The sequence below is a fragment of the Bos indicus x Bos taurus genome, chromosome 11 (assembly GCF_003369695.1).
Source record: "Bos indicus x Bos taurus breed Angus x Brahman F1 hybrid chromosome 11, Bos_hybrid_MaternalHap_v2.0, whole genome shotgun sequence".
In the NCBI taxonomy this organism is placed as follows: domain Eukaryota; kingdom Metazoa; phylum Chordata; class Mammalia; order Artiodactyla; family Bovidae; genus Bos; species Bos indicus x Bos taurus.
This window is the reverse complement of record NC_040086.1, coordinates 49732172-49752835: the sequence shown is the minus strand read 5'-3', so window position 1 is coordinate 49752835 and position 20664 is coordinate 49732172. Positions and strand designations below refer to the sequence as shown.

General features: G+C 46.2%; 1 protein-coding gene across 1 annotated transcript; it reads left to right on the top strand.

Moving 5' to 3' along the window:
- Positions 1-8985: 8985 nt before the first annotated feature.
- TMSB10 (thymosin beta 10) lies at positions 8986-10058 on the top strand. The gene is made up of 3 exons (XM_027555565.1): positions 8986-9096; positions 9374-9488; positions 9772-10058. Exons 2-3 carry the CDS (start codon positions 9389-9391, stop codon positions 9798-9800), a joined length of 129 nt encoding a protein of 42 aa, XP_027411366.1. The 5' UTR covers positions 8986-9096; positions 9374-9388; the 3' UTR covers positions 9801-10058.
- Positions 10059-20664: the final 10606 nt, after the last annotated feature.

Here is a 20664-nt window from a genome sequence, read left to right as displayed (position 1 = left end):
TTCCCTTTGTGGTGATGGAATATGTCTGTATCTGGATTGGGGTGGTTGTGCAAATCTATGCATGTGACAAAATTGCATAGACCTACACACAGCAGAGTGCATTTAATTTTTGGTAAAATCTCGAAAGTGAAAGTGAAGTCACTCAGTCGTTTCCAACTCTTTGTGACCCCATGGAATGTAGCCTATCAGGCTCCTCTGTGCATGGGATTTACCAGGCAAGAGTACTGGAGTGGGCTGCCATTTACTTCTCCAGGGGATCTTCCCAACCCAGGGATAGAACTCTGGTCTCCCTCATTGCAAGCAGACACTTTACCATCTGAGCCACCAGGGTAAAATCTGGAAGAGGTCTGTAAATCACAAGCATGTCAGTGTCCTGGGTTTGATACAGCATTGCAGTTGTATAAGATGTTACCATCAAGTACACAGAAGACTTCAGTGTACTGTTTTTGCAACTTTCTATGAGTCTATAATTATTCCAAAGTAAAAGTTTTTTAAAATGAAAAAGAGTCAGAGAAAGAGGGCACTCATAGTAGAAGTATTGTTCTGGTGAAACTTTTATTTCATCTGTGTGCTCTTGTGAGTCCTGGGTCACCATGTGAAATGTACTTAATGTACTTCTTGGGAGATGGGAGGGTGATCATCAAGGTCAAAACTAGTTTGAAACAACTGCCCTACAGCAAGCTTGGAGACTCAAAGATCTAGAAAGAGCCAGGCAGCCAGTATGAAGAAGTAAGACAGGCCTGGTTAAGATTGCCATCACTCCTCTTACCCATATATCAGTCACAGTTCTTACTACAGTAGGTTTCATAACAATATAAATATCCTTTACTTCTACAGATACATGTGCTCTTTCTTAATTTTAATTTTTTTAACCACATGACACTCTTGATCTATGTGCTCTCACCACTTTTGAGAGTGAATTAGTTTTTCTGTTGCCCAGTAACAAATTGCTCCAAATCATAGCAACATACAACAACATTTATCATCTAATGGTTTCTAGGAATGGTTTAGTTGGGTGGTTCTCACTCAGGATCTCCCAGGACGTTGCAGTTGGATTATCGGTCAAAGCTGCAGCCTTCTGAAGGCTCAAAAGCTGCCAGGGAATCGACTCCCAAGCTGACTAGTTGACAAGCCTTAGCGAATCACTGACTGTTGATGAGACTTGAGCTCCTCACCACATGGGCATCTCCATAGGACTGTTCCCAACATGGCAGCTGGCTTTCCCAAGAAGGAGAGATAGAAAAGAAAGAGCAAGAAAGCCAGGCATCAAATTAGAAGTTCATCTTTTATAACATAATCTCAGAAATGGCATATGGGACTTTCCTGGAAGTTCAGTGGTTAAGACTCTGTGCTACCACTGCAGGAGGTACAGATTCGATCCCTGGTCAGGGAACTAAGATCTGGCACACTGGGAGGCACAGCCAAAAAATAACAATTTTTTAAAAAGAGAAAGAAGTGACATATTATCTTCTCTACCATATGTTATTGGTCACACAGACAAATCCTGGTACAATAGAGGAGGGGATGACACAAGAGTGGGAACAAGAAGTAGGACCATTAGGGGCTATCTTGAAGGCAAATGTCCACAAATAGAGATCTGGGGACAAGAAATATTTATCTACTATAAGTAAAACACCCATACATATATAATAAATGGCAACTAACACTGGTCTCCATGCTGCAAAGACATTACGGGGTGGTAGAGAAACCAGTAAAGGGAAGCAGACATACCCCATTTCAAGGGGAGGCTGCTAATCATGGTGCTACGTGAGAAAAAAATATAGATCCAGAGTTGCTGGATCTTCAACTTGGAAATCTTCCAATATTTGAGTACCTGCTGAAGTTTTTTGTTAACTTTAATGTGACCAAATAAAATATATAATCCATATGGATCCAGTTTGCAAACCCTGCTGCCAAGTCCAGGCAAGGGTGGTGTCATGGTTAAAAGCTCAGGGTTTACAATCAGGTAGAACTGGATTCAAGCTCTAGCCATGCCAGTTACTGGTTGTATGACCTTGACCAAGCCTCAGAGCCGACCCTGTAAAGCAGAGTGGATCAAAATAATGCCATTTCACACTGCTTTGCTTAGGTTTTAGTGACACAATACATGAAATTTTTTTCACAGGGCCTGGAATATGACAACAGCTCAAAAAGATTGGTTTTATTATTGCTATTCTAACAGCAGAGGTGAAAACTGAAACAATAACATCCTCACCCACACTGTGACTGTTAGCCACGTGGGTGATCTCAGCAACTGCCAAGCTTGATTTAGGGGTTCATTCACATGTCTCCAGAGCAGGACAATCATTACTGAGGCTGAACCTCAAAGGCCCACTTTGCTTTCTTCACAGTTTTATCTTGGGGAGTCCTTAAACTCCATGAGCTACAAAGATAAACAGTGTTTTGATGGTATGGAAAACACAAACACAACTTGTTGATTTCTTTGCTTCCTCAACCTCCATGGTGTGAGAGTCACACAGCTATTTTCAGGCTGCCAGAACTGACAGCCAAAAGGAAGTTTGTTTCACAACTGGAAAAACAGCTTGAAAGGGACCAGGGCGGTCACCTAGGGAGAAGCAGTTGTACTCATTGTACCTGAGTGAACCTACTCGAGCCCAGGGTCTGAATCGTCCCTATCACAGTTCACACCCCTGGCTATCCACTTCTCATTGAATGTCTCCAGTGACAGGGAGACATTCATCACTATCCCCAAAGTAGCTTATTGCATTTTGGTTAAGAATTTTATGCATGTATTCCAGGAATATTGATTGAGCACTTACTATATATCAGGCATTGTATTTGGTCCTGGTGGTAAATGAGACACATGAGGTCTCCCATTTCCTAGTGTGGGACACAGACAAAAACAAAGAGATGAATATATGTTTGGTAGAGATAGATTCGGAGGAGGCAATGGCACCCCACTCCAGTACTCTTGCCCAGAAAATCCCACGGACGGAGGAGCCTGGTAGGCTGCAGTCCATGGGGTCGTGAAGAGTCGAACACGACTGAGCAACTTCACTTTCACCTTTCACTTTCATGCATTGGAGAAGGAAATGGCAACCCACTCCAGTGTTCTTGCCTGGAGAATCCCAGGGACGGGGGAGCCTGGTAGGCTGCAGTCCATGGGGTCGCACAGAGTCGGACACAACTGAAGCAACTTAGCAGCAGCAGCAGCAGAGATAGATTAGTTGACGAAATAATCAATAAACAACCTGTAATAGGAATAGAAAAGAGTTTTATTGAGCCAAACTGTGGACTATAACCCAGAAGACAGCCTCTCAGATAACTCCAAGGAACTACTCCAGAGAAGCATGGTTTTCAGCACAGTTTTATTTCTTGTCACAACAAAGACCACTAAACAAGTCAGGTATACATTCCTTCAAGATTTAAACAAACAAAAAATCAGCACATGCACAGTAAGTCAGTATGGCCTTGACACCTGGGAAGGGAATCTTTTCGTTGAAGTAGTACCAACACTGGTGTCCTGGGAAGGAAAATATTTCATCTGTATTTTTAATACGGGCATTCTTTATTTCCCATCAATGCACCCTTTTCTTCAATGATTAAAACAGATGTAGGGACTTCCCTGGTGGTCCAGTAGCTAAGACTCCGCACTCCCAACACAGGGGGCCTGGGTTTGATCCCTGGTCAGGGCACTAGATCCCGAAGGTGGCAACCAAAGATCCTGTGTGCAGCAACTAAGACCCAGCGCAGTCAAATGAATAAATAAATTAAAATATTTTTTAAAAAGATGTAGAATGTATGTTTGATGGAAAAGGGAATGGCAACCCACTCCAGTATCATTGCCTGGAGAATTCCAGGGGCAGAGGACCCTGGCGGAATATAGTCCCTGAGGTTGCATAGACTCAGACATGACTGAGCAACTAACACACACACAATGTATGTTTGATAGGCCACAAATAGGCTACTGGAATTAGCATAAAATTCAACTTAACGCATGTGTAAGCCAGAATGACTTCCCCATACCTGAATATAAACTTTTATCAGATTTTAAGAAGAAAAATGAAACAAGGTTAAATTTAGGGAATGATAGGAATGGTCAAGGAGAATTCTCTGAGGCAAGGACACTCAAGCAGCTTTCTTCATGAAAAGAGAAAGGGCACAATGTGAACACCTAGACCAGGAGGAACATCTCACGTGAGCATTTCAGCCAGGAGTGAACAAAGGAGGTGCAGATGTCTTCCTTATATTCAAGGAAACCTGGACTGAATTCTTTCTTCCTGTTCACACTGCCACAAATCTCCTTGCCACTTGAGAGTTAATCCTGTTACTCATGTCTCCCTGTCCTTGCAGGGTTAATGGTCAGGCTGAGAAGGCTCTATGTCTGTCCTGTGGGCCCAATGTCATCATATTTCGTCCATTTCTCCTGCTTGCTTTGGTGTTTACAGTGTTTCATCCTCCCTATTAATAATATAGTCAGCATTCTATCTACATTTCCATTCAAGTCCCTAAAAATGAAGTCACAATGGCCAGGTCTGAGGGCTGGAGTCCCCCGGTAAATCTCCAAAGGCTTCTCCCAGCCCCCCAACAAATTGACAGTCATCAAGACTCCCTTTGGGGGACTTCCCTGGGGGTCCAGTGTTAAGCCTCTGCACTTCCATTGCAGCAGGGCCTGGGTTCGATCCCTTAGTCAGGGGACTAAGATCTCATAAAAAGAAGAAAAGACTCCCTTCTGTCCTTCTTATCAGTGCTTCAATTTCCAGCTCTTCCTTCTCAATAGAAATACAATTGGAGCTGAGTGGTTCTGCTTTCTCTATACCATCTATGAACAGAATAAAATCTGCTCCAAGCAGCAGGCTGATATGTTGTCAGACAAATGAAGCCCCAAGACATAAGGAAACACAGGGCACGTGCCACAGCTTGTTGACTGATTCAGAGTTATTCAGTTTCTACACTAGACATTAGTAAGAGTCTCGTCATCTTTCTACCTTCCACACCCAGAACATTGCCAGAACCCCATGGACACTGATAAACCCTTGTTGAAAAGTATGTGTGTAAGTATCATGGAAGATATTTAAGGCAAAATCCCCCAATAAGACCAAAGACCCTGGCGTCCCTAAGTTATGATTTTTCTGTCGCTGTTATTGTTCAGTCACTCAGTTGTGACACTCTTCGCAACCCTATGGACTGTAGCACCCCAGGCTTCTCTGTCCTTCACCATCTCCTGGAGCTTGCTCAAACTCATGTCCATCAAGTTGGTGATGACATCCAACCATCCCATCCTCTGTCATCCCCTTCTCCTCCTGCCTTCAATCTTTCCCAGCATCAGGGTCTTTTCTAATGAGTCAGCTCTTTGCCTCAGGTGGCCAAAGTATTGGAGCTTCAGCTTCAGCATCAGTCCTTCCAATAAATATTCATGATTGATTTCCTGTAGGATTAACTGGTTTGATGTCCTTGCAGTCCAAGGAACTCTTTTTTCTATCTCATGGGGAAATGAATTGTGGTGCCACAGAACAAAAATTCCCAAGACTTTAGTGACTTATAAAAACTGCAACATGTATTTTACTCATGAACTTGCAATGGGACCTGAGACAGCTTGTGTGCTCCTCTCTGCATTACCTCATGGACTTGCGTGCTTGGTGGTGGATGCTGGCTCAGACCTCAGCTGTGGCTTGTGGCTAGAAAGCCTGCAAGTGACCTACCCTTAAAGGTGCTTAGTTTTCTCAGAGTGTGGAGGCACCCTGAGAGTCAGGCAGAGCTGTGTGGCTCCTAAGTGGAAAAGCATAATTTCTGGAATCTTATTCTCTAGAATAAAGTCACCAAGGATAGTCTATACTCAGGAATTGGAGGGACAAGTGTCAAAAAAAACATGCAGATGTTTAAAACCACCGCCAATAGGGCTGAATTAAACAAACAAAGGTTTGACCTTTGTTCTTAAGAAACAAATGCCTAAGAGGCTCACTGCTTTCTTAGAGATGAGCCACAGAACTGAATAAGTGAAAATAAAGAATGTGGGGCCTTCCCTGGAGGTCCAATGATTAAGATTCTGTGCTTCTGCTGCAGGGGATGCAGGTTCAACCCCTGGTCAAGAAACTAAGATCCCACATGCTACCCAGCACACAAAACAAAACAAAAAAGAATGTCTGCAAGTTTACTCAGAGATCCTTAGTTTGGAAATCCTGCCATGTTTGAAACATGCATCTCCACAACTGTAACTAGAAGAAATAGATTCCTTTGTTTCCCAAATAAAAGGAAGTTGGAATTGTACTTCACCATGGGACCAAATTAGGACACCTTCACAGGCCAAAGGTGGGGCCCAGGAAGGTAATACCTAAATAACACTTGGCATCGCATCTGAAAAGGAATCAGTGCCACCAAGACCCTCCAAAGAGTTGACATCTCTGGATGTCTGGATATTTTCATGCTGAAGTTTGGCAAATCCATCATATATGGCAGAGTCTGCTCCCAAGTCTTTTACTCCTGGGCACATAGCTTGACTACATTTCCCAGCCTCCCTTGCATTTAGGTGACATCATGTGACTGAGTCCTGGCCAAAGAGATGAGGGCAGAACTGATGGAAACTACTTCCAAGCCTGGAATACGCTTCACTGGTGGCTCAGTGGTAAAGAAACCATCTGCTAATGCAGGAATCACAGGAGATGTGGGTTTGATCCCTGGGTCGGGAAGATCCCCTGGCAAAGGAAATGGTAACTCATCCCAGTATTCTTGCCTGGAAAATCCCATGGTCAGAGGAGCCTGGAGGGCTAGTCCACAGTGGTCGCAAAGAGTTGGACATGACTAAGCAGCACTTCCAAGCCTGATCCCTAAAAACTCCAGTGCAGTCCTCTCTTTTCCCTTTTCCCATCCACTGCCTGGATGGAATAAACATCCAGGACCTAGGGGAGGAGCCTGGAATGAGAGAGAAGAAGCCTGAGTACATGAGTCACTACAAGGAGGAACACGATCTGAACAGAAAGAGCATAAAATGTTGCTGTGTGAATGGGGAATAAACTTTTACTGCATTAAGGCCCTTTGGGAATTGTTTGTTATGGTTGTTTGCCTACCCTGTGAAGTTGGATGTTTATTTAAGAAATGTTCATTCCCCTCCCTCTCCCACCATGAATGGACTACACATCTCCATTCCACTGATGGTTGGTTTGGCCTACGGGATGTTAACAGACACGAGGTGACATGGTATGCTTTAATACACACTTCAACAATTCTGCACTCTCTTACGCAACAGCCCTTTTGCTGTTTTCTCATCACCTTGAGAACAAGCTCCAGCTAGATCCTGGGCCAGAGCACGAGACACCTGAGAAGCAGACCTAGGTCCCGCGAACAGGGTGAAATCAGGCCCAGCTGAGCCCAACACAGCAGCTCCTACCTCCAGAGGAGTGAGCGAGAACAAGTGATTATTGTTTTAGCCACTGACTTTTGTGATAGTCTGTTACACGGCATACTGTGGCAACAGTTGACTGATACACAAATGAAGTGTGTGTGCCACTCTCATGGGGCTGCCATGTTAAGCTTCCACTTGATGCCTGTTCTTTATCTCACTTAAGTTTTATGCCAAAACTCTTATAAATGAAGATGTATAAGAAAACACTTGCCCAAAGGCACACAGGAAGTTTGGTATATCAAATTCATAAGCCCAAATTTATTTCCTTCTGTGCCAAATGCACTGAGGGAATGTGGGGGGAAAAAAAGCCAGCAAAATCAGGAAGGGCTGGGACAGAACTTAGGATGTTTCCACAAAATGCCAATTTAAAAGTGCTTGGCTGGTCTTCCCTGGTGGCACAGTGGATAAGAATGTGCCTGCCGCTGCAGGGGACACAGGTTCGATCCCTGGTCCAGGAAGATTCCACATGCCACGGAGCAACTAAGCCCATGTGCCACAACTACTGAAGCCCGTGTGCCCTAGAGACGGCTGCACAACAAGAGAAGCCTCAACAAGAAGCCTCAGAGAAGCCCCTGCTCACCGCCACTACAGAAAGACCTGGCAGCAACAAAGACCCATTGCAACCCCCTCAAAAAAGAAAATGAAAATAAAAGGGCTTAGTAATGCTCCTGGACATTTGGAAAGTTCAGAGCGAATAAAATGACCAGCTTCACCCCCTGGGTTGTTCATTTATGGAACTAAAGATGTTGAACAGAATGAAGATACAACTTTTCTAAGAAAGACTTGAAGAGTTGCCGTATACTCCTATAATGGATTGAAAAGGAAAGCAAGAACCTTTATAGGGGCATATTCAAGGTTAACTCAAGGAGAAAAACCGAACCTTGGGACACTACGTCCCTAGGAGCCCTGTGAGAAAAAAAACACAGCAAGCCCCTGGGGGCTGCCAGACAATGCTTGTAACACGCGTCCTAAGGGAGCACCAGCGATGGGTCCTGCAGGAACTCCACAGCTCGAAAACGGAAACAACGGGCCCCCAATAGTAGCAAAGAGCAGTGGAAATCTATCTGTACTTCCCTGTCTTTCATCTCTAGGACCCCTGGCTCGGATTCTTTAAGTGTGAGCCCCGCAGGCGTTCACCTCCAGGAGGAGTGGGAAAGGGGGTGGAGGATTTCCGGGAAGCTAAAGGCAAAACACGTGGGGACTGCACAGGGGTGGGTGCCTCCTGCAAGCTGGGACTGCTGTAAAGCGCGCGAGCACGTCTGCACATCCATACTCAACAATGATACACTGCACACTTAGTACACTCACACCCATACCCAACCGTACACCCTGGCCCCGCCGACCTCCCACGCCCCTGCTGCGGGTGAGCAGCGGATTTCCGGAGATGGGGGAGTGCAGCCCCCTAGAAAACTGAGGGCGTGGCACCCACCCTGGCGGCGCCTGCTGCCAACACTCTGGGGTCCACGGAGCTGGGGGAACTGGATGAAGGGACCGCGCGCGGGGAAAGAGCCGGGTCCTGCCCAGCGGGCTGCGGAGCTGAGGGCGCGGTGGGGAAGTGAGCGACCCGCGCTGGCCCCGCCCCCGGCCGCCGGCCCCGCCCCCGCTGCGGCGGGCGAGAGGAGGGGCGTGGCGGGCGCGGCCTATATAAGGCGAGGGGCGGGCGCCGCTCTTTTGTCTTTTGCTGCAGCAACGCGAGTGGGAGCCCCAGGGCCGCGGTCTGGAAGCGGAACTTCTCGGTGAGCGGCGCCCTGGGGCGGAGGCCCAGTCCGGGTGGGGTCAGAGCGGGTTTTCCTGGAGGGTGCGCGGCGGCCTCGTCGGGCGCCTTTCCCCGACGGGACGCCAGGGCGGGCGGGCCACACCCTGGGGCTGCGGAGCCGGGTGCGGGACGCGCCCAGATCCTCGGCCTCCGGAGTGTCGGGAACGCCCCAGCCCGAGTGCCACGTCGTGGAGCGGAGGCGGGGAGGGCAGAGGGGGCCGCTGGCTTCCGGCCAACCGCCTTGATTTGCCCGCTAGGATTGTTTTAAGAAAATGGCAGACAAGCCCGACTTGGGGGAAATCAACAGCTTCGATAAGGCCAAGCTGAAGAAGACTGAGACGCAGGAGAAGAACACCCTGCCGACCAAAGAGAGTGAGTCCGCCCCCGCCTCCGGGTCCGCGGGCTCCCAGCCCAGTCCCCACCCCGCCCTTCCCGTTAACCCAGCCCCACACCCCATCCGGCAGTTGCTTCCCATCGGGCGGCCCCAGCCCCTGTTTCTGTTGCACAAAGCGCCTCTCTCTTCCCAGCCCCACTCCTCTTTCTTAATCCCTAGCCTCGTGGGTGCCTTTCCCAAACCAGGTTTGCAAGCGCCCCGTTTGGGGGGGGGGGTGCCAGGGATCCCCATCCCCCAGTGTCCATTTCTTGCTCTCCACAGCCATTGAGCAGGAGAAGCAAGCAAAGTGAGATTTCCCGCGAACCTGGAGGATTCTCCACCGCATCATCTTGGAGACCCTAGCCGTGATGTGGAGGAAGAGCCACCTGCAAGATGTACACGAGCGACAAGCTGCACTGTGAACCCGGGCACTCCGTGCCGTCGCCACCGGCCCGCGGGTCTCTGAAGGGGACCTTCCAATCGGACTGCCAAATTTCTCCGGTTTGCCCTGGAATATTATAGAAAATTATTTGTATGATTAATGAAAATAAAACACACCTCGTGGCATGGCTGGCGTGCTCTTGTCTCTTAGTTGAGTATGCGTGGGTAGTGCCGCTGCAGCGAAACCCGCGGCGCGCAGGAGTCGGGAGTTCCTGCGGCAGAGCGGGGGAGGGGGTCGCAGAATGGGCTGGCTTGGAAGGGACCATCTTTTAGTTTTGGATTTGCCTGTTCTCCGTAAGATTTCATAGGTTATTAGCCACTTATTCTTGCTTATAATGCAATCGATGCAAAATTTAACCCCACTTTTCAGTTCCTGGAAGCTGTCTTGGAAAATGCTTTGGCAAAGGGGCATAAGCTTTGTTTTTGATAAGCTTTTCCAGTCCCACCGCCTTTTTTTTTTTTTTTTTTTTCTGGACACCTCATAATTCTGATGAACACCAGGAGAGAACAGAGAGTTCACGTCAGAGAAGAAAGGGTGGGGGGAAAGACCGAATCCAGAATGTTGGAAATTGGGCGAGGTCACAAAAGTCCCCCATTAGCTTTCTCTTGGGGCCTGAAAGAGGGGGCATGGGAACAGAAACAAAGGCGGGAGCCAGGGAAAATGCCAGAATATCAGAACTGGAGGAACCAGCACCAGAACTAGAGGAGCTGTGGGGGATAGCCTCGCTTTTTGTCTCTTAACCCGAGCTCAAAAGCGTTAGCCGTTAGAAGGAGTGCTGGGCTGAGCAGCCTCGGGTGCTGTGATCAGCAGGAAGGGCGGGGATGTGGAGGGAGGGCTGGGGCCGGCAGGGGCGGTAGAACCCTGCTGGGTCACACCCCAGGTCCCATTGGGAAGGGCCGGGCCAGCCCGCAGGCCTCCACGAAGGAGGAAAGCCTGATATGGTGGGGCTTTCTGAAGCTTAAGGAACAGGCTTGTGATTCTGGGTGGGGGAGGAGGTTGGGGGGTGGAGTTCCTTCAAAGGAAGATGGTGATAACACGTTGTGTAAGGATTTGTCCCCTATCTGCCTGACCATCAGGCTTTCCTAGTAGCTCAGTGGTAAAGAATTCACCTGCTTATGCAGGAGATGCAGGTTCAATCCCTGAGTTGGGAAGATCCCCTGGAGGAGGGACGGCAAACCACCCCAGTATTCTTGCTTGGAAAATCCTCTGGACAGAGGAGCCTGGCGGGCTATATAGTCCATAGGGTTCCCAAAGAGTCAGAAACGGCTGAGCATACAGTGCACTGCCTGACCATCGGGCTGGATGGTGGGTGAGGGCAGATATTTGAAGTGTGACCCCTGTCCAAAGGGACCTTAAAATCCAGTGGGTAAGACCTCTGGGACCACAATCAGGGACACCTAGGCTGAGGGAGTCATGGCTCCTTTGACATGGAGGGGCTTGACAGTGAGACCTGCCCTATGGAGGCTAAGTGGGCCTGGGGAAGAGAAATAAGGGACACACAGAGGCCATCAGGCAAAGGGACACTAATCTTTGCTGGATATGTGCTATGGGCCAGGCACTGTGCTCAGAGCTTTAATTCTCAAAAACTATTAAGGCAGGATCACTGCCTTAATGCATGCGATCCCTGGGTTGAGAAGATCCCCTGAAGGAGGAAATGGCAAGCCACTCCAGTTTTCTAGGCTGGGAAATCCCATGAACAGAGGAGACTACAGACAGGCTACAGTCCATGGGGTCACAAAGAGTTGGACACTACTGAGCACGCACATGCATGCATGCATGCACACATTAAGGCAGAATGATTATCATCCATGTTACTGATGGGGAAACAGATTCAGAGAGACAAGGAATTTGCTAAAGACACACAAGCCAGTGAGAAGTGGAGCCAGAATCTGGGGCCAAGGGTGTGGGTTGGGGGACCTTAACAACCTGACGTTCAGTATATCTCTTGTGTCCGTTTTGTGAGCATCCACTCCTTGAAACATTAATAATTGCACCAGTTGGGGTCTATTGTTGGTAGACTGAGGAAAAAGGAAATAAGAAATCACCACCACCTTCAAAAACAGCACAGTTGTCTGCGGGGCAAGAGGGCTTTGGAGGAATATAAAGCTGGATGGGGGATCAGTGGGCTGGAGTGAGAGAGATTGGGAGCGCCTCTGCTGCTTTCCGTGGGATGGTCAAGGGGGGGTGTCTTTCAGAGAAGGGGGCCTGCAACAAAGATCTAGGGATTCGAGGAGGAGAAAAGTAAACACCTGGAGGGATAAGATAAGCATGTTCCCTAGGGGAGGAACAGCAAGTGCATGCTCACCCAGTGGCTGCTGAGGAAAAACAAAAAGCTGGGCTGGAACGGGCATGGCCTAAGGAGCTGAGGTGTGAGAGGCCAGGATGGGGAGGCAGGTCTTGACATCCTTGGGCTGTTGGAAGGTTGACTGCTAAGGGGTTCCCTCCCCCATCCCAAGGTGCTGCATAGGCACCCCTCATGGGGATGAAGCATCTTGTGTGGCCACACCCCACTAAGGCCCCTTCTGGACCAGCCTGCTCTCCAGGGGCTCCATCTGGGACACAGGTCGCAGGCCCTCTATTCCCCAGATCCCACTGATTCCTCATCCCCAGTAGGGCCACTCAGGAGAACACAGATTCCCATTCCTGTGACCCTCTTCTTCTCCAAAGATTCCCATGACTTTCTCACCTCCTCTCCAGGAAATCCTTTCTATTCTGAGGTGGTGGGGAGCCCACGAGAGCCTTGCTCTTCCTAAGAATTTAAGAAGACAAAAATAAGGAGGAGATTTTAAGACACTTTTGCTTTTCCACTCAGAGACAATGAGTTGATTGAATGGGGCCTGGCCCTGGTGGGGAAAGGAGATGCGGATGGACAAGGCAGGTGTGAGTTATCGTTTCAGAAAGCTGATCACACTGCATTGGTTTACGAGGTAAGACTGCCCTTCCTCAACCCATCCGGGCTCCTGAGCTGTTTCCAGGGGTGCACATCTAGGTACCACTCAGCCTGAATGGTAGAACCCCCAGAAGACAGACCCAGAAGGCCAAGTACTGGCCAAGAGGCCCACCTTCCTAGGCCCCATCTCTTTCCCCCTGATTGATCCCAGGAAATCCTATGGGTGTCAGAACCAAGAACCAGGGTGTCAGAGAAAGCTGAAGCAGCTCAGGCCGACCCTCACGCCCCCTCCTCCCTCCCTCACCCCACCATTTTTATTCCTCCCGCCTGGGAATAGTGACACCCTTGGGAAAGTTATACTGAATTTCTGGTTTCTGCCCTTTTCCTCCTATCTACAATAAACTGTGGAAAATTCTGAAAGAGATGGGAATACCAGACCACCTGACCTGCCTCTTGAGAAACCTATATGCAGGTCAGGAAGCAACACTTAGAACTGGACATGGAACAACAGACTGGTTCCAAATAGGAAAAGGAGTACGTCAAGGCTGTATATTGTCACCCTGCTTATTTAACTTCTATGCAGAGTACATCATGAGAAACGCTGGGCTAGAGGAAGCACAAGCTGTAATTAAGATTGCCGGGAGAAATATCAATAACCTCAGATATGCAGATGACACCACCCTTATAGCAGAAAGTGAAGAGGAACTAAAGAGCCTCTTGATGAAAGTGAAAGAGGAGAGTGAAAAAATTGGCTTAAAGCTCAACATTCAGAAAACGAAGATCATGGCATCCGGTCCCATCACTTCATGGCAAATAGATGGGGAAACTGTCAGACTTTATTTTTGGGGGCTCCAAAATCACTGCAGATGGTGACTGCAGCCATGAAATTAAAAGACGCTTACTCCTTGGAAGGAAAGTTATGACCAACCTAGATAGCATATTCAAAAGCAGAGACATTACTTTGCCAACAAAGGTCTGTCTAGTCAAGGCTATGGTTTTTCCAGTGGTCATGTATGAATGTGAGAGTTCGACTGTGAAGAAAGCTGAGCACCGAAGAATTGATGCTTTTGAACTGTGGTGTTGGAGAAGACTCTTGAGAGTCCCTTGGACTGCAAGGAGATCCAACAAGTCCATTCTAAAGGAGATCAGTCCTGGGTGTTCTTTGGAAGGACTGATGCTAAAGCTGAAACTCCAGTACTTTGGCCACCTCATGCAAAGAGTTGACTCATTGGAAAAGACTCTGATGCTGGGAGGGATTGGGGGCAGGAGGAAGAGGGGATGACAGAGGATGAGATGGCTGGATGGCATCACCAACTCGAAGGACTTGAGTTTGAGTGAACTCCAGGAGTTGGTGATGGACAGGGAGGCCTGGCATGCTGAGATTCATGGGGTCGCAAAGAGTCGGACACGACTGAGTGACTGAACTGAACCGAAGCATTCAGAAACCAGTTATTGGTCCAATAACAAAATGAAGCTTGCTTTGAAACTAGAATACAATTGTAATGTTCCTTTTTAAACACACCTGAATTGAATTTCTGGTTTCGTTTCCTTTTTAAAAAAAAAAAATTATTTTTGGTTGCACTGGGTCTTCATTGCTGCACACGGGCTTTCTCTAGTTGTGCTGCACGGGCTTCTCACTGTGGTGGCTTCTCTCGATGCAGAGCACAGGCTCTAGGGCACACAGGCTTCAGTAGTTGCGACTCGTGGGCTTTAGCTGCTCCCCAGCATGTGGAATAACCCTGGACCAGAGATCAAACCCGTGTCTCCTGCGTTGGCACGCAGATTTTGAGCCACTGTACCACCAGGGAAGTCCTGGTTTCATTTTCTTTTTATTTATTTATTTACTTATTTATTTGACTGTGCTGGGTCTTAGTTGAGGCATGTGAGATCTAGTTCCCTGACCAGGGATTGAACCTGGGCCTCCTGCATTGGGAACACAGAGTCTTAACCACTGGACCACCAGAGAAGTCTCTCATTTTCTTATTTCATTTCTAAGACGAGCTTTGATAATTAGGCTTCCGTGTTGTGAATAGAGCTCAGGGCTTGGGACTTTCCACTGTTGTAGGGTGCACCAGAGTGCTCAGGCAGACAGAAGATTCCCCCATACACATTCCACCTCCTATTCATTATGCGCTCAGTGCTTGTATGTAACCCAGGCTGCTGGAGCTGGGAAACCAGATGGAGGCTGCCTCAGGGAGCACCTAGGCTAGATCAGAAGGAAGTCCCAACACTTCCCAATCCCCCAGATTGCTCTCCCACCCTCTTCTCTCACCCTCAGACAAACATTTTCTCTTCTCAGGCAATATTAGATGCCTTAAAATAATAATCTCTCTAGATCCCTCACTCAGCTTCCCCTAATGTTAGCATCTTACTTCATCATAGTCCAGTTATCACAATCAAGAAATTAATGTTACATTATTATTAATCCCACTCCTGGGCATATACTCAGACAAAACTACAATTTGAAAAGATCCATGCACCCCTATGTTCATAGCAGCACTATTTACAATAGTGAAGACATGGAGGCAACCTAAATGTCCAATGACAGATGAATGGATAAAGAAGACGTGGTACATATACACAGTGAAATATTCCTCAGCCATTAAAAGAAATGAAATAATGCCATTTGCAGCAAAATGGATGGACCTAGAGATTATCGTACTAAGTGAAGTAGGTCAGAAAAAGACAAATGCCATACGATATCACTTATATGTGGATTCTAAAATACAACACAAATGAACTTACCTATGAAGCAGAAACAGACTCACAGATATAGAGAATAGACTGTGGTCGCCAAGGGGGAGGTGGGGGGAGGGGAGGGAAGGACTGGGAGTTTGGGATTAGCACATGCAAACTCTTATATGTAGGATGGATAAATGACAAGTGCCTACTGTATAGCACAAAAAACTGCATTCAGTATTTTGTGATAAACTGTAATGGAAAAGAAGGAAACGGCAACCCACTCCAGTGTTCTTGCCTGGAGAATCCCACGGACAGAGGAGACTGGCGGGCTACAGTCCATGAGGTCGCAAAGAGTCAGACACAACTGAGCAACTAAGCACATATGGCATATATGTGTGTGTGTGTGCGCACGTGCGAGCTAGGTTGCTTCAGTTGTGTCCCACTCTTTGCCACTCCATATATATATGTATATATATAACTGAATTACTTTGCAGAACACCAGAAACTGACACAGCATCATAAATCAACTATACTTCATACTCCAACTATACTATATTTTCTTAAAACTTAAAATTTTAATTATCCTACTATTAACTAAATAAAGATCTTATTCAAATTTCACCAGTTTTCCCATGAATGTCCTTTCTCTGTTCCAGGATCTTAACCAGGGTCCCACGTAACATTCAGTTATTTCTCTTTAGTGTCCTGCAATCTGTGACCGATCCTCGGTCTCTCCCTTTTTTTAAATGACCTTGACACTTCTTATAAGTGTACCATCAAGTCTCTGCTGAACGTATCTCAATTCAGGTTTGTCTTGTTTTCCCATGATTCGACTGATGTCCTAGATGTGTTTTTGTAAGCTGCTCCACATTCGTTTTGGAGTGGAAAGAAAATGCTACGTGCCTTTGTTCCCACGCTTTTCCCCACCTTCTGTCATTTCCCTTGAATGGGAAAAACCCTCCTGTGTTTCTCCTCTCTACTCTTCCTGCACTGCTCAACCAGATGTGCAGGAAAAACTCTGCTGTTTCTCCTTTACTGCAACACTCGACTCAAAGAATACCCTACCTCGGGTCACCAAATGGCTGGGTTTTCCACACCAGGCAATTCTCTGATTCTCCGGACACCAGCTGGGTGTCCCACAGTTCAGTTCAGTTCTGACATTGCCTACCCAGAGTTAGCAGCAGAGCATGCAGGTTAACGGCTCAGTGCCACAAAACTGCCCTCTCCCCCAACTTCAGACACCAACTGCAAGTCTGGCTTGACAGTAGGCATTTAATAGACTGAGGCTGAGCAGAGTATGCCATGACCCAGTGACCCCAGGCCTAGTGATGCATTCCAGAGAAATGTGTTCACCAAAGGACATGTCCAAGAATGTTCCACTCATATTAGTAAGAGCAAAAACAACCCAAACATCCATCAACAGAATGAATAGACAGATCTGATGTGTTCACACAGTCAGTCATTGAGTTACTCATCAATAAAAAGGAGCCAAGTGCTGATACCTAATATTGTGTGATTAAATTTGGATGACATTCTAGAAAAGGCAAGAATACCTTTTGATAATACAAGTAACAATATCTTCTGGGGTGATGAAAACACTGTATTCCTTGACCAAAGTGGTCACTATGTGAGTGCGTATGTGTGTAAAAAGTTATCAAGACAGACACTTACCATTCATGCTCATATGTACTTCTAAATATGTATGTTTTACTTCACTAAAAAGATTTTATAATCCTATGAAAAGCTAAGGATTCCCAGCTTGTAATACTGCATACTATTAGCTCAGAGGAAAAAGCAGAAAATTATGTAAACAGAGCCCATAGCTGGTTCCAAGGGGCAAAAGGAAACCACATTCCTCTGGCCCTTTCCTTCCTTCTTCCCTGCCTTTGAGTGTTTCCCCATTTGGAATGACCCTCCATCTCTTTTCTAATTTGTCAAATATTAGCCATCCTACAAAACCTTACAAACCACCTTCTCCAGTTAACCCACCTGGATTTCCCAACCAATGGCATTTCTCTCTGTCCTACCTGCCTCTCTCTATTGGTTCCTGCACACATCTACCACCTTATTCCTTAGACTGAATAGAAGATATGTATTCATTGATACTGGTGACTCCCACAGTAGCCAGTATATAGCTGACACTCAATAAACACTTATTGAACTGTCACTGAAATACCCCATCCTGGCCACCTCACCTGCTCCATCTCGGCCACACTCAAGTCAGGCTGCTACCAGGCCCCCCACTGTCTTACTGTGGATTCTCTTGTGCATTGACAGGGCCTAAGCATGATGGGCGTGTGGTTCAGGGAAGCCGAACAGCTTCATTTCCCTCCCAGAACCAGAACAGGATGCAGTCCTATGACAATGAGGGGAAGTACAGTGAATTCACAATTGAGGTTGTTGATGGAAAGCTATTTATTAATTACCCAGATGGTAACTGAGTCTCAACCAGTTCAAAGATTTTAGATATTGGGTGCTGATTTCTGTGAAATGCAGAGGCTGTGTTCTTGTTCAGTTCAATTCAGCAGGCATTTTTTGAGCACCCAGTGAGTGCTTATCACTGTACTAAGCCTGTGGAAGCTGTAAAAGACAAAAGCCAACAAACTATAAAAGATATAATGAAGTAAATGGTAAAGAGAGAGAAATAAGCCCAGCACCATGGGAAGTTATGTGAAGTAGTTGTTAACTCTGGACAGGAGGCTGCTTTATGGGGAAGAAGCATTTGAAAGAAGACCCAGAGGAGCAAGAATGAGAGCAGGACTTTCTTAACAGAAGGAGTAATGCATAACGATATCATAGCACTTCCATGGGGGGAAAGAGCAGTGGTTCAGTGAAAACAGAAGAAGCTTCAAAATCACCCTAGAAAGGTAAGTTGAGCTCTTTATCCTGTAGACAGTTGAGAGCCACTGCAGATTTCGGGTTGGGGCAAAGTGATCTGGAATGTATTTGATAGAATGTAAAGGATGTTGCAGCATACACAGAGGGTTGTCTACCTGACCACTGTCACCGCCCCCACCATCATCACCACCACCACCACCACCATCACCCCCACGTCTAACGTCACCACGCACTTCTCATTCTTTCCCATCCTGCCTTCTTCATGTTCAATGGAAGCTCAGTTGTATTTAGATATGAAGCAGCTGATGAGCTTCAAGGGAAACAGCCCCAGGAGTGAGTCTTGCTTATGTAAACCTAGGGATCCGGGGTTCAGCATCACAGAAATTTGTGCAGTTGTTTTGTTTCTGTGTGATTGTCACAATGATTAGGGGACATTGTTGTCAGTTCACAGACAAGGATCAGGAATGCTTGACATCCTGCAATGCACAGGACAATCCCACACACCAAAGATTTGTCCTGTGCCCTGCATGACTTTTTAAAAGACTCTTCATTGTAGTATAATTATGTATAGAAAAAGATACACAGGTCCTAAGTGTACAGCCTGATGAATCTTCACAAACTGAATACATCCCAGTGCCTACTTCCAGTCATACATCGACCCTAATTTCTGATAGAATGTACACCAGTATGGTCACTTTTGAACTTTACATAAATGAACCCATGACACGTGAATAAACCACTAGACATTTCTGTAGATGAATACTCTATTATAATCATTAACTCCAACAACAACAAATTTTGCACAATTTAATTCTACACTGCATTTTCTGAGAATCAACCGTCATGTAAATGTAAATTAAGGGATGCCTTTTTTAAAAGCTCAGAGTTTTACAAAGAGTTGATCACAACTGCAGAAAATCACCGCACTGAGAGCAATCTCTCTCTTGGTTTTTAATTGTTGATACAGCACAGTTGTATCAGTTTTCATCTGAAGCTGCTGAGTTCACAGTAATGCTACATACAGGTCAAATATACATAAAGTACAGATTGCTTTTTTATGTGCAGAATATTTTTGTGCTATTTTTTTCCATTTTTTTAAATTAGAGAATAATTATTTACCATGTTGTGTTGATTTCTGCCATACAACAATGTGAATCAGCCATAAGTTTACATATGTCCCCTCCCTCTTGAACCTCCCTCCTCACTCCCACACCATTCCACCCCTCTGGGTTGCCACTGAGTCCTGGGTTGAGCTCCCTGTCTTACATAGGAACTTCCCACTAGCTTTCTATTTTGCATATGCTAATGTATATTTTTTAATTCTACTCTCTCAGTTCGTCCCCCCCTCTCCTTCCTGCACTGTGTCTGCAAGTCTGTTCTCTATGTCTGAGTCTCTCTTCCTGCCCTGCAAATAGGCTCAGCAGTACCACTTTTTTAGATCCCATATATACGCATTAATGTATGATATTTGTTTTTCACTTTCTGACTTACTCCACTCTGTATAACAAGTTCTAGGTCCATCCACCTCACTAGCACTGACTCAAATTCATTCCTTTTTATGTGTGCCATATTAGTCAGCTTTTGACAGCTTGTGCTCCTGCAACAAACATCTCCAAAAATGTCAATGGCTTACAATGACAAAAATTTATCTTTTTTGTTCATGTATACACCAGCGGAAGCTCTGCTCCTGTTCCATATGTCTCTTTCACTACAAAAGCCAGGCCAAAGGAGCAACCTTATCTAAGACATGCTGCTGTCATGGCAGAAGGAAAGAGGAGTGGCGGAACCACACAATGGCTTTTCAAGCTCTTCTCAGAAGTGACACTTCCATTCACATTACACTGACCAAAGCAAATCATAAAGCAAGCCTGACATCAATTGACGAGGCAATATAAGTCCCATGCCATCAGTCTGGGATACATAATTCTGGTATAGCAAAGGCAGGGAATAATTTGGAGTCCTAATATAATTTACCATATATACTGAAATGTATATCCATATAATTTTGTAAATTATCTTTATTTCACTTTTATATTTCCAATGAGGACTTGTAAGATTTGTTTTTTGAGTATGGGTGTGGATAGATTATATTATCTTCAATTTTCATTTCAGGAAAGAGGAGTGCTATAAAATATTTACACAAAAGGAGATGTTCTAAGAGGTTCTAAGAGGCTGAGAACCAGTGGTCTGAATCACTCATGGTAATTCCATTCCCTTGCAGAAATTGACTAAAGAATACGTATAGGTTGCAATTCTGGCCAGGGAGACTCAAGAGGAAACTCTCAGGAGGACTTCTGAGATGATGGTAATTGTGCTTTGAGGA